Source organism: Ornithodoros turicata, chromosome 6 (genome assembly GCF_037126465.1).
Source record: "Ornithodoros turicata isolate Travis chromosome 6, ASM3712646v1, whole genome shotgun sequence".
Lineage (NCBI taxonomy): Eukaryota > Metazoa > Arthropoda > Arachnida > Ixodida > Argasidae > Ornithodoros > Ornithodoros turicata.
The window spans coordinates 15,338,544-15,352,860 of NC_088206.1; the positions used below are offsets into that span (position 1 = coordinate 15,338,544).

The following is a 14,317-nucleotide window of genomic DNA, read 5'->3' on the forward strand; positions in this document are numbered from 1 at the left end:
GGAATCAGCAAACTCTGAACTACTCCAATTGCAAGACGAGTGATTAGAATTGGTGAGCTCAATGGAGGTAAACGTAGGCACGAGCATTAGAGTACTAGAACGTAGTAGATTTCCTCGCGCTATGTTGGGTTAGCTCGTGCTTCTGACTCGTGTTTCTGCAACGGAATCTGCTCACCAAATGCAACAGAGGTTGCGGTGAATTACAAAGTTTGTTAATCAAAATTAATTAGCACAAAGCCTCGCCCCTAGACCGGACACCCCTCCCCACCAAGGAAATCTTCGATCCGCCCCTGAGCGCATTGAGTAATACAAACGCGATTAATGCTATACAATGGTAACAATGCAACGTTTTGGAGGTTTAGTAAGAAACGTTGTTTGGTATCGTAATATATTATACGAAATGTATCCGCATGCAATTTTTAGTCGGATAGCGGATACGGAATAGCGGATCCCGTTTTCCTAGCTGCTGCACACGGGAACAGTATAATGCGTATCTGGCGGTTTCACTGGATGACACGAAGGTACGAGATTGAAGGAGCTGCCTTACCTGAAGTTCAGCACGGGGAACACGGAGAGTGACAACTCGACGCGGCGTGCATATACTGCAAATGGCCGAAACGCGAAGGCGACGTTCCATTTTATTTTTGATTCCACTAAACCAAGCCAGACCAATAAATGAGACGCAAGGTCTTGCTTGTATTTGGATAGCAATATCTACACTTAACTGCCCGTCAGCCCACTTCATTCCATGCGAAGCATGATTAGTTTCCCCGGGGTTGCTATGACAACAACACACACGAACAACGGAGCCAATTTCCGGCTATCGCAAACCTTAATTGCAACTTGGTCTGGCAACTTTCCTTATCGATAACGAATGATAACTTTCATCCCCGGCGTGTTCTATATACATATATATATATAGAGAGAGAGAGGGCGTTTTATTTTATTTTTATTTTTTTGTCGCACCAGATCCTATATGCAGTTTTTGCACTTGAAGTTAGTGAGCACTAAAAGCAAGACCATAAAAACGACGACACGCAACAAGCGTGACAAAGTTCGAGCGACGGCACAGTGGCCGGGTCTGTGAATTAATTTTGCCCATCTGAGGGTTCTTTAACATGGGCCGAAATCTCGACACACCACATTTAACGTCACTCGCGGAAGACGGCGTGGCTGAGCAACTTGTACCCTTCCACCAAGTTGCCCCCGTCGTCGGCCGGGTTTGAACCCGCGTTCTTCGATAGAGCTACCGAGGGACAACTTACACAACTAGTTTCGTAAAAGCAGAAATGGTGTAAAGCAGATTCAGTAGCAGCGTTGCGCTTAAAGGAGCAGTCTAGAGGCACACAACTTTGTTTCTGTCTTTGGTCGGTATGGAATGTTAGGCGGCCGAAAACAGTTTTCGCACAATTAGTGCAACCGTAGCGAAATTGGGACGCCTGGGGCTTGATCTTCAACTGGTCGTTACTCCATCATGCGCGTTAAATGCATCACTTTGACCCGTGATACGCCATGCACGAGCTCTTGCGCGAGCCTACCAAAGCGGCTTTGGACCGCGCGAACTTTAAATATAACGATAACGACAAGTTGAAGATCGGGGCCCTGCAATAGCACCCGGAATCTCCCGTGCGCGAAACACCCTCCTCCGCCTTCACGATAGACACGTGATGAGCGCCGCCACGCGCGTCACTATGTGACATGAGTGGTAGGGACGCTCCTAATTGGACCTGGGATCACGTGATCGAGGTGAGCAACACCGCGCAGGCCGGAGCGTCTGCTACCGCTTCGGAGACGCCAGGCGTTCTCCGGCTGCGTGATGTCCGAAACGGAGGATTTGAAGGCTGTCAACGACACGACTTCGATTTTATGGGACCGCTGACACCACGGGAAGAACGAGTGGTGCAGCTCGAATCTAACTGTGCGTTGTCCAGTGCTTCCCGACAGTGTGCAGCCTGTCTGACCGTTTTCACCGCACAGTTGGTTCAGTGACTAACAGGTGGCGCCACAATAGCGCCGTCATTGCTTGCTTTCTGCTACTGTGAGTTTTGAGATTGCACAGAAGCCACGGATATATTACGTTCGTAGCAGACGGTTTTTCCTACCAACGAATGAGGGGGCTTTCTGCCACAAACGTCACAGTCTAGAGTAGGTCTGGTCTGCAGTTGGAGCGCTCCGACCTGTCACCGCGGCAGCGATTTTGCAAATTACTTGCGCCGCGGTGAAACAACTTTGCACAGAAATATTTTGTGGGAATGCTTTTCACATTCTGCTTTACAAGATGACAGCAGTTTTTAGCCATGTTAAATACCACTTTAATGCTCCTTTAAGGACAGGTGCAAAGGAAAAGAAGGATAGGGAGCTGTTTGAAGCGTTCCTGATAAACGGTTATGGAACTAGGTGTGTCAGCTCTCCCTCGGTCGCTCTATCAAAGAAAGTACTGGATGTATAAATACGTCTCTGTACAGTGTGTGTGAGTGACTGACTGAGAGTCTTTGTCACTCATTGGTTTTATTGTAGATAGCCATTTGTGTTTTCCTACGTGATCTGAAGTAGCCGGCTCTCGTAATGAGTGCCTATTTCTCCATTTCTTTCTTTTCTTATCAACTCAACTCAACGTCTCTGTATTAAAGCATTGTTGCAAGCGCGCTTGCTGTGTGTCGTTGTTTTTACCGTCTTACTTTTAGCGCTTTCTAACTTCAGCATGCAAGTGCTAACAGGTTGTTCTTCCTTTTGCAGTTGAGTTTACCGGCAGGCCGCGCACATCCTCTATGTATGTAGCTACTATGTATGCGCACATTTGGTCAACGAGTGAAATAAATATTCTATTCAGCTACTAGCCTAAATTTCCTAAAATTCGTTAATTAACTCTTTAGTTACGGGGCTTTCGGGCAAAAAGTGAGATATCAGAATGGGTGACAAACCTCCTTGAAAGCAATCCTGTTTTTTTTTTTTTATCGTGAAACGAGCACGTAGGTTGAAATATCTATATCGAATGTATATATCGAAAATATATATATCGAATTTTGCTACCGCGCGGAATCCGAGCGCAGGGAGGACATCGCTCGTTCCACGTGAGAGGATAACGTGCTTTGGAGCGATGGAGATGATTGGAGTGTAGGTTCTGATCTGCTGGCCGGATCAACCGCTTCGCGGCCCAGATAGGCCTCCAACGGCATAAGGCCATATGTGCTCCTGAGGCTCGAGGTTTCGGTTTCAGATCATTTGCGTAACAAAATTCGGCGATTGATATCTCAACGTACGTGCTCTTTCCGGGATCTTTAAAAAAAAAATAGAATGGATTTCAACGGGGATCGTGTCCTATTCTGCCATCTCTTTTTTGCACGAAAGCCCCTAATTAAAGAGTTAATTAATGAATTTGAGCTAATTAGTCATAATGGTTAATATCGCTCAACCACGTATCTGTGAGTGGTACCACACATGTTAGGCTGCACTTGACATAATAATTTTTTTTTTAAATTCATCATAAACATAATTTAAACATAATTTTTAATGTTTTCTCAAACTACGGACATTCACATGAGCAACAGAAAAACTTGCATCAATTACATTCTTAGCGAAATCATGCATTAATACGAACACTAGTCATGTACTCACAAAGAAACTAAAATTGTACAAAATGGTATAAAAAGGACAGTGATACAGGAATACTGTACATCCCAGCACCGTAAGATCGTCGTTGTGCCTGACGCACGAAGCATTGGCCCCATGCTTTTGCCTGATATAGATTCTCCCGTTACACACTCAAACGTACGCGAAACCCTTCTCCTTTGCAAACTTTCGTGCCTCCCACAGAAGAGGCCTTATTAGCTGCTGTCAAGTTCTCGTAAATGGAACGGGACTTCTTCCAACGTGTTCTTCATTCGTCCGATGATTGCTTTCTGGGCTGCCGTGGGCTGGATAACCGTAGGTCTCTCATTTGTCGTTCTCTAAATAGGATTAATATATAGGTGGAGTAGGGTTATTCACTCTAGTCAGAGTTCGATGTACAGCATCAACATCGGATGAAGATATAACATCGGAACTTCTAACTTCGAGGCCATCTCATTCACTTTAGCCCTAATATCATCATCGTCGACAAAAGGAACGGTAAAAAAGATGAGTAAGTTACTGCACTACTTCTTGGATTGAAGAATGCCGGTAACAGTTGTTCACGTCCAGATGTATATGTAACGTCACTACGAGCCAAATGTCTTGCTGCTGGGAGGAAACTTATTTTTCTTAACTTCTCTTCATTAACAAAGTTGTAAAGTTGTGCAAGCACTCTATTTGCCTAGACCTACTCAGCCGTTCGTTCGTGCAGTGCAATTGCTGCAGTGCCAAAGCGTGTCACACCTATTAATTAGAAAACGTTATCGTATCATCAAATAAGCAAGTACGAGTAAAGCTTGTAAACAATATAATGAACGATGTAAACAACTCAACATCAATGTGATCATAGTTGTCTCGCGAAGTAAAGCCACGAATTTATTATCAGAACAGCAATATAAAACATCATTAAAAATGAATAAAGGCACTATGAGAAAATTCTACAACTTAACCTTCCTTGCTTTCACTGCAGTCAATTGATCTCAGAGGTGATCAAAAATATTTTTCTACGCTCAGGAAAATCGAGTCTCACTTGACCCAAGGAGGCCCTCAAATGCCAAAGATATAGTTTTAACGTGCTGAATAATAGTTGCGGATTGAAACTGCATTTGAATTGTTGCACTTCTAAGTACGCTTGTCAGGCTTCACAAGTCCAATGCAAACTTGTTCAATCACTGCTAGTATGAGAGCTGGAGTCCAGTTCACTAGGTCCCTTGTCTTCAGCTTCAGTCTCATGAAGTACAACCTCCCTCCTCTCATCTTTTCATCGTCCTCACACTTGTAATTCCCATCATTTATGTCCCCTGCTCAAGTGGCGCCCAGGACAGGTAATCCCCACTTGCCATACCCTAGATACGCCTCTGCATGAAATGAAGAAAAGTACTATCCATACTTGACACAAGGATGCCGCAAGTTATGACACTTTTTCATGTGATGGAGCCTCACTCCATCCACGGCCACAAGGCAGACGGAGGAAGCAGACGACAGCCCCAAGAAGCGCATCACTATTGTGTCGTCTGCTATACTTAGAGTGAGATACGCTTGGCTACAACAAAATATTCGTAGTAGACGCGTGAAATGCGGTGCATAAACGCAGATTCTTTCTTGCGTGACTTTGAATCGGTCTGGAACGACTTCATGGACAGAATGTTCTTTTTTTTTTTTTTCTGTGGCTATGAGCGGCGTACAGACGTGGACAGATGGAGAGAGGACAGCAGGAAGGAGTGGGAGACAGGGGGGTCATGGACAGAATGGGCTCTTTCTCTCTCTATACGTTTTCTGGGCGGTCTGCCCGCAATTGCGGGGTGCTGCTCGAAAAAAAAAACAAAAAAACATTCTCACCACCTCCGTGACATTGTGTTGTATACACTGAAAACCCTCTCTGCTGAACTGTACATGACACGACATCACACCACAGTATATTAAATGTGATACTGCCACGTCACTGCAATATACGTTCCCAGTAACAAACACAAACCGTGCATGAATATACAGCAGTTAGCACGTGATGACAATGAAAAATGAAGGCAAAACATAACAATACTGACCATTCTGCACATCTGTAGTGTGGCAGCCACCATGCTCCAAGACTGTTTTCATTTTCTTTTTTGTTTCGATAATACTTACATACGTACTTACTGCACATCTCTATACATACATATCACAGAATTTAGGCAACCTTGCTACAGAAAATTGCAGCATTTTTGTAAAGAAGGTTGGACAAGGCTATGTATCTGGAACGACGGCAGTGTTCACGTGGCCGCCTTCATGTGCCCTAACACTCGACATTGAATGTGCGTCCGCCAGGGTGCTCGTCGACGTGGTCGACCTCTGTCCCGGTATTGTTCCCTTGCCGAACCGTCTTCGGCATGACTGGACCAAGAATTTATAGTCCTTGAAGCCAAAGAACAAGTAAACACCTTGTAAGCCAATCACGACGCTGCTGATGGTTTCGATAGCATCGGAATACGCGAACTGCTTTAGTAGTGCAATCAACCACTCAATTCCCATTATCAACGCCAGTTTTGCGAAAAGAAATGCCCGAGAGTATTTTTCGTTGCCCTTGAAGTCGAACTTCTTGGCTTGCTTCGCAGTTTTCACTATGATGATCACGATATGGGTGTAGAACGCCACGTCAACCAAGAATAAGATGGTCATTGGTCCGATGAAAAAGGTGAAGTAGGCTGCGCGACCGGCAATGAAGCAGTACATGTTGAAGCCGTAGTGCGGTGAAAAGGGGAAACCACCCCAGTTCAGAACAGACGAGATTCCAATAACAATGAAAGCCGCTCCCCAGCCAACCAGACAATAGCGAAAGAACTTCTGGCTGCGCTTTGTAGAAACAATGGCAATACTCTCCCAAATGTCATAAGACAGTACCGTAGTCCAGAAGAAGGTGCACAGGAAGCCGTAGTGCAAAATGACAGCGGAAGCTTTGCAGGCGGCCGCAGTAATATCGTCTAGACACATGGCAAGAAGAAAGAGCAGTTGCGTGAGGAACAGAGTCATGGAGAGACACAGTATGCATTTGGACGAGAAAGATCTCGACTTCTTGTAGACGCCATAAACAACGGCCTTGAGAAGAAGACAGATCATGGACAGAACGAGGCTTATCACGATGAGGTATCCTTGTAGATGCCAGCCTTCTTCTGGAGCGGCACCGGATGCGTCGTCGGATCCGTCTTCATCGGACTCGATGTAGCACGTGTCATTATACCAGGCAAAGCAAGAATTTCGTCTCTCAACGTTCCACGTTTCCGGCTTGCTATCCAAAGACAGCGAAGGAGTTCTACTAATGATGTGCGGCGTCGTATCCAAATGGCACGATAAAAACACCGGATCTACGCCGTTGCAGAGAGCGCAGTACGCGTTCTTGTAGAGGACGCCTCCTTCGGTCCTCACGGGAGTTAGAAACTTGCGGCATAACTCCGAAATTGCGGGTAACGTACTCGGTGGACACGAGCTTATCCACTTGAAAGGACTGCACGTTCTGACGTAGTGGGACGCGTTAGAAACAACAAAGCTCGGCGCACTGTAGACAACAACGCTGGAGTCATTTGCGCTGCGGACTTCTGAAGCGTACCAGAAAGATGCATTTCTTATGTCGTTGTTGCACATCGCGCAGAACGCATTCCTGTAGGTCACGTTGGACTGTCCCATCACCGGAAGCATGTAGAAGGAATCGTTCGTCGCCTGAGCTTCGCAATTCGTCCGCATGGTGTCGTTGACCGAACTAGTGGCGTCGCACTGTGACACCATGAAAAGCGGGAGTGATATTTCGTTTCCGATTGGAACGTCTTCGCACGACCACCGTTTGTCGACATCCTGTTGAAAATTCTGCTGAGACGCGGACCTTGCAACTTCCCAGCAGCAGTCACCAAACTTGTGACAGTCCGTGCTACAAGAGCAGGTCATCTGACTGGAATTTCGTGGACACCGCAGTATATCTTCGAGGATGATTGCAGGGACGCTTGGAAAGAGTTGCTGTTCTTCTGGTGAAATTTCGGTGGTGACATTTTCTCTGCAGTCGTGTCTCATGTTCTGGAGTAAGGACAGCATGAGAAGGAACATCGGTTGATGAAGCGCCATTCTGGGGATTCGTCATTCAGGGCTCTTCAGGAAGCATGGCTGCAGCTTGGTCTGCTAGAAGAAACATAGCAAAATAAAGCAAAAACCAATGCGTTGACACACTCAAGAAGCAGTGCAAGACCAGAAAAATGAAATCCGTTCCTGATTGTTGTGTAGTATTTTACCGCCAAATAACATTTCCGCACATGAAGTACGAGGGCAGTGCATCTGAGCACAACGGATGGTGCAGTTAAACGTGCACGTCTGACAGGTCTTCCTATACAGGATTCCAGGGCTCCCTCTTTCAGTCCTGTTTCTTTGTACGAAATTTGTATTGTATTGAAATAAAAAGAAAGAAAGAAAGATTACTAGTGGCATGGGGGTGAGTGAATCACGTAATGAGTGTTCAGTGTCTCGTTCCGGTGTAAAGCCCTGCAACTATATCGGCAACGCGTCCTTATCTAAGGAGTACCACAATGTTGGTCACATTCATGCATATCAATCATATGCCGGTCTCTGCGGATCAGTCCTTAACACGTCCACAATTGAACACAATGGCTGCGTTCCAATACCTCGCGCCCTCGATGCCGCCTGACTAGGCAGCTGAGTAGATCCCTTTGCTTGTCATTGTTGGAACAGGCTTGCCTAGCCAAGTCGCCTGTGGCGCCATCTCGTTGCTCACGCAAGAAATGCGTACGGCGCAAGCGCAGCAGGTACTAGCGTTTCCCGCTGTCAGCCATCCCGGCTGTCAGATGGTCATGCGTATAACTAGAGTGCATCGATGCGCACTAGGCGGTAGCCGACTGAATAGCGGACTTGGCGAGATTTGGAACGAGACTTAACATGGCGGCACTTCCGGTTAGACCGCTAGGCAGTCGACTAACCGGGGTATTGGAACGCAGCCAATGTTGCGAGTTTTAACCCTGTCAATGGCGTTGGCAGCCTAGCAACCACGAAGGAGAATATCCCTTTGAGTACGTCTCCTTTTCGGAAAGGAAGATCGGCATTTCTTTACGACAGAAAAGGGAGTGGCCTCTATTCTTGAACGCACCATTTACGCATATTGGAGTAAAAGAAGCAAGTCGCTTGTCCCGCAGCGAGATCCTCATGAGGAGTGAATCGCGTGTCCAACACGACACTTCTTCTACAGACCTCTCGAGACCTCTTCTACTATTTATGAACTTGGCTGTCACGTGCACTTGCTGAATAATGTGAGCAAAATACGCACATACTTAGTGCTCTAAACATTATAGCTCGAAAAGACGTGGTATTGCCCTGCCATGTCTTGTGTCAACAGTGCCCTACTTCTGGTGGCGCGCTGAGGCGCTGATAGACACATATCCACATACATTGTTCCCTCGTTTAACCGAGCTCTCTTATTTTTACACATAATTCTAATCCTAGAGGATTGGTAAGTGGCAGCGTGGTAGGCCCACTATGGTGAGCTAGAAGTCCTTCTAGCTCACCATAGGCCCACTAGTAACTTTAATTGATGATGATGATGATGATGATGATGATGATTGGGGAGCTCGCGCGACAACCTGTCGCGCTCCAAACGAGCCTACCCGCAGTACCACACCAGTATTGATCTTTATTAGTTTCAACCGCACCGGCTTTCAACAAACATAACAAAATACAGTTAACGTTTCGGGTCCCATTCGGGACCCATCATCAGAATGACGCTGTCCTGGTCGTCACCGGGTATTTACGTAGAAGAGGAGCGTAGCATTCTGGGAGGGGGCCTGGTTGTCGATTGATAGCTTCTTCTGTTTTCTTTATGTGCCATGACTCCAGCTGTCTCCTCACCCCCCATTTGTTCTTTTTCGCCAGAATGCATGGGTTGTCCAGGTCTAACACGTGTCCTGTTTTGCGCGCGTGTTCACACAGTTCTGTTGGGTTTGTTGCTGATTTCTCGATATCTTTCTTGTGTTCTTTCATTCTTGTTCCTGTCTTCCTTCCTGTTTCTCCGATGTACACGGCAGGGCAATCAACTGATTGATCAAATGATTGCCCTGCCGTGTACATCGGAGAAACAGGAAGGAAGACAGGAACAAGAATGAAAGAACACAAGAAAGATATCGAGAAATCAGCAACAAACCCAACAGAACTGTGTGAACACGCGCGCAAAACAGGACACGTGTTAGACCTGGACAACCCATGCATTCTGGCGAAAAAGAACAAATGGGGGGTGAGGAGACAGCTGGAGTCATGGCACATAAAGAAAACAGAAGAAGCTATCAATCGACAACCAGGCCCCCTCCCAGAATGCTACGCTCCTTTTCTACGTAAATACCCGGTGACGACCAGGACAGCGTCATTCTGATGATGGGTCCCGAATGGGACCCGAAACGTTAACTGTATTTTGTTATGTTTGTTGAAAGCCGGTGCGGCTGAAACTAGTAAAGATGTCTACTCCCGGTAATTGGACTATATTCAGACCAGTATTGATGTAAGAACATACAAGATTATCGTTCAACACGATGAAATATTCTGCGATATTACATCTAGTCATTGGTACAGGTTGGGATAAAAGTTTACGGAACACGCGAGCGACGTACTTTTTCTTCGGTGCGACACCTAGCGGCTGCCGGAAGTGGGCGAGTTCACTGTTTCGGAGGGGTGGAAGGGTGCGCTGTTAGCGACACACAGTGGTAGTGGTGTCGCTTAGGTGTGCCTGGGAAGTGCAGGCTCCCTCTGTGTGTCGCTAATAGCGCACCCTTCCCGGACCCTTCCACCCCTCCGAAACAGTGAACTCACTCGCTTCCGGCAGCCGCTATAGGGTGTCGCACCGAAGAAAAAGTACGTCGCTCGCGTGTTCCGTAAACTTTTGTCCCAACCTGTACAGCTTGGATGAAGACGTTGACGGTGACGACGACGCGACGGTGATAATAAGTCTAAAGCGGCTCATCTGCTCAAACCAAAGCTAAGCAATCGCTGACACGTGCTTTCCTATGGTGCTCAGACTCACCGCGCAAAATATCTCAATTAAAGTCGCAGTCATTCATTTGCTCCAGCATACTGTTCCGCCAAGCAATCGAATGCCACCGATGCACCGATGCGATGCAAAACTTTCTGATTGCGTTTCACCTATATTGCGAAAGAGTCCCCATTCACCTTTATCTGCGTCGTACACACCCCTGTGACGTCAGCCAAGGTCCGGTATCTAAGGCTTACGTCATCGTAAAGCCGAGACAGGATGTGAACGCGCCGGTCTTTATGTATCTGTATAAAAAGCTAGTACCCTGCCTTTAAAAAATGAAAATAAATAAGAATAATAAGCGTTTGACCTCTACACGTATCTACACAACTATAATTCACAAACCAGTCCACAGCTATACAGACTGTTCCTTACCGTGTATTCACACGAGTGACATCCCCACGGAATATTCTAATGGAAGAAAAAGCAAGGAAACTGCTTCCGGATGTAAGTTCCGCCGCGTCTCACGTTGAGGATTAGCACGGTGCTGGATTATCGGGAGTGGCGTACTGCAGACACATAGCAGACGACAGGGATGATGGTGTCGTCTGCTACGGTACCGTGCTACGTGCTACCGTGCCGTGGTACGTCTGCCATCGTCCCTGTCGTCTGCTACGGTACCGTGTTGTCTACTAATGTTTTGAAGAGCACGAAAACACGTGACGTACGTCGCAGCTGAAAGATATGACGTTCCCCGCATCTTCTGCAGGAATATTCTAGGGAATGTCGCTGGTGTGAAGACACGGGCAATTGCGCAAAAACATCTATGGCTGCGATGCGCCAGAGAAACGTGATTGAACGAGGTGTGCCAACACGTGTCTATGCATAGAAATCTAAGATTTCTATGTGTCTATGTAACGAACGTAACCGCTACGAGAGGGAGCAACATCAGAAATACTACCAGCAGGACTTACCTCAAGCCACGCCGCTGATCAATACAAACAAAAACGATCCCCACGAAGCTAGCCGAGGCCACGAGATAGAGGGCACTAAACGCGCGATTTTACTCGAAAGCCTTTAAAAAAAGATACACAGGGCTTCTTTACCTTTACGAGTCTCTAAAGCGGTGCTGTCCCATGCTGTCGCTTCCGTTGATTACCTTGGAATGACCGCATTGCGTAAAACTCCAAACAAAATGCACGACACACGCGGAGAGCTGAGAGAAATGTTGCCCTTGAATGGGATGGGGGCGGGAATGCCTGTCTTTCTTTGAGCTTTAATGGCCTTCAATCAACGAACCAATGTGTCGGCGGAACGCCAAGTGGTTGCCTCCAGAAAAGCGGATGCACAGCAGGAAGCTGGGTCACATGTGTCCATTTCCCCGAAATGCTATGATGGAGCTTTACCAGAATATCTGCATGAGAACTGAGAAAGAGGAGAACTTACGCCCCTTTAATGATGATGATTGCGGATAGAAATAAGGAACCCAGAGCGATTAACAGCACATGGCTAAAAAATCTTAAAATGAAATCTCCTTCCGCAGGATCTTAAGACAGGATATGAGTTGATCGACGTTCCAAGTTTAATGCTTAAGACGATGCGTATTATACCAGTTGCAGGCGAGTAGGTTCGTATACTGGAGCTTCTTTGAGCTCATGTGGTCATATGCTACGTCGTTACCTTGACAAAGGAAAGCGAACACGCTTTGAGGTAAATATATACCAAGGTGCATTTATAATTTTCATTATTTTCAAACGCAAAAAGGAAACTAACAGTCTGTTCGGAGCAGTCTTATATAACGTCGTAGCTTGAGCTCGGTGTCTAATACAGTCAACCCTCGATTTATGAACACCCTCGGTTCCTCGAAAAATCGTTCATTAATCGAGGGATTCATAAATCGAAAATTCAGTTAACGGAGTACTATCGAGCAAATGCAACAGTATTTCCGAGTTGCGATTGTGCTTATAATGCATTATAATGTGTAATTTTGCTTTGGACCATGCCTTCCGCTGTGTCAATCTTGGAAATAAGAGATGTCACCACATTCGCACTGGACTGGTCTCGGATTTCCTCCGGGATTTTTAACCTCCGTTTATTATTCTCCGGGTGACAGCGACCACCTTATTCATCAACTGAGGTCAGGAACACTTGGTCGCACCTTGTGCGACCCCGGAAAACCCGTTTGTTGTTCGGGTTTCGAGGGGTTAAGAACCGAGGGTGCAATACCTGGAAAACGTTTTGTCCGTTCAGGCGTCATTCATTAAGACCACGGAATTATCCCTTTGAAGGTTTCTGTTGTCGTCGGAACGATCCGTTCATAAATTGAGGGCAAAAACGGTGGGCAACTCCTAGTTGGTTCCCAGAAATTCCGTTCAATTTCAATTTTCAATTTTATTAGTTTCAATTCCAATTTTATTAGTAGTATTTGCAATACATAGTACAGAGTGGGGGCCCCATAGCATAGCTAGAGGTGGGGCCTCCCGGAAACAATCTGAATATCATATCATATGTGGCGACAACATCAGAACAAGGCATCCAATATAGCAATGTACTGTCACAGTATGGGACAAAGCACAATACGCACAAAAGAAAAAGAAGAACAAACAAATTAAATAAATATAAGAAATAAAAACAACTGAGATTGAGCAAAATTGTGACGTTTATGAAGGTGAACAGCGTAGGCGAAAAAACCCATAGGAGAAAAAAGACAAATAGTTGAAAAAGCGTGCATGAAAAGAATGTGTATGAATATGAGTAACTAATTCATGAAATGGTTCCTTAAGATGATCCGAAGACGATGGAACGAACGTACTGACTTTAGGTTATCGGGCAAGGCGTTCCATAGTTTGGCAGCAACGAAGGTGAATGTTTGCTTCCCGTAGTTGGTTGTTGTGCGTGGCAGGAGAAAATTACCGGAGCGAGGTGATCTAGATGGAACGACTACTGCAAGACACTGATTGTTGAAGACACCTGACAAATGCTTGTACAGAAGCAGTAGAACGCGGAAATGAAACAGCTGCATGAGTGGCAAAATACGCAGTGATATGAAGAGGTGGCGACTGCTGCATACTGTGGGAGTGAATGTAATGATGCGAATAGCTCTTCTTTGTAAGCGGTTTAGAGACGAGAGATGAGAGATATATGTGGATCCCCATGATGTGATGCAGTAAGAGAGGTGGGAATGTATGAAAGCGTAATATAATGACACAAGTGTATGGAGTGGAAAAAATACTTGACCTTGGATAACGCTTGGTGGCATATTCGAATATCGAGGTTCATAAAACGAGGGGAAAATGAATGCAAAAAGTTTGGTTCGCCGTGCTCGTGTTCATACAACGAGGGAATTCATAAATCGAAGGTTCATAAATCGAGGGTTGACTGTACATCTTATTGGATCCCTATGTTTAAACAGGTGAGGAAGTAGCCTCCCAGCTTCCAATTTTACACGCGCATTACCTTTCGCGCGCATCATATCGGCTCCAGCTTTAACGTGAGCCACCCAATATACCAACAACATAGCCTCGATCACCTTGCTTAAAAAGCGCATGCTTCGAATAACAACGTAGCAGATCTAATCTTACCCTCTCGACTCCTCTGCATCCACACGTGCATTCGAACACTATCGTAAAGCAAAAACTCGAGGGATAAAGTAGCACCACATGTAGCGCACACACACACACTGGCGCTGTTTGTAGCCTTGTGTTCTACGCGATGGCCGACAACTGG

The 14,317-nt window shown here is 46.0% G+C and overlaps 1 protein-coding gene across 5 annotated transcripts; it reads right to left on the reverse strand.

Moving 5' to 3' along the window:
• Positions 1–4,275: 4,275 nt before the first annotated feature.
• LOC135399239 (uncharacterized) lies at positions 4,276–14,317 on the reverse strand. 5 transcript variants are annotated; one of them, XM_064631051.1, is made up of 2 exons: positions 14,173–14,317; positions 4,276–7,746 (listed from the first exon to the last, which is right to left on the reverse strand). In XM_064631051.1, the coding sequence occupies exon 2, from the start codon at positions 7,693–7,695 to the stop codon at positions 5,833–5,835; it is 1,863 nt and encodes a 620-aa protein (XP_064487121.1). In that variant the 5' UTR covers positions 7,696–7,746; positions 14,173–14,317; the 3' UTR covers positions 4,276–5,832. The 5 variants fall into 5 exon arrangements, with proteins under 5 accessions (XP_064487121.1, XP_064487120.1, XP_064487123.1 ...); XM_064631050.1 differs by having other exon boundaries at positions 4,276–7,749; XM_064631053.1 differs by lacking the exon at positions 14,173–14,317 and adding an exon at positions 11,698–11,870.

Coding starts and splice junctions, on each gene's coding strand:
- LOC135399239 (XM_064631051.1), bottom strand. CDS start 7,695: ATGGCGCTTCATCAACCGATGTTCCTTCTCATGCTGTCCTTACTCCAG.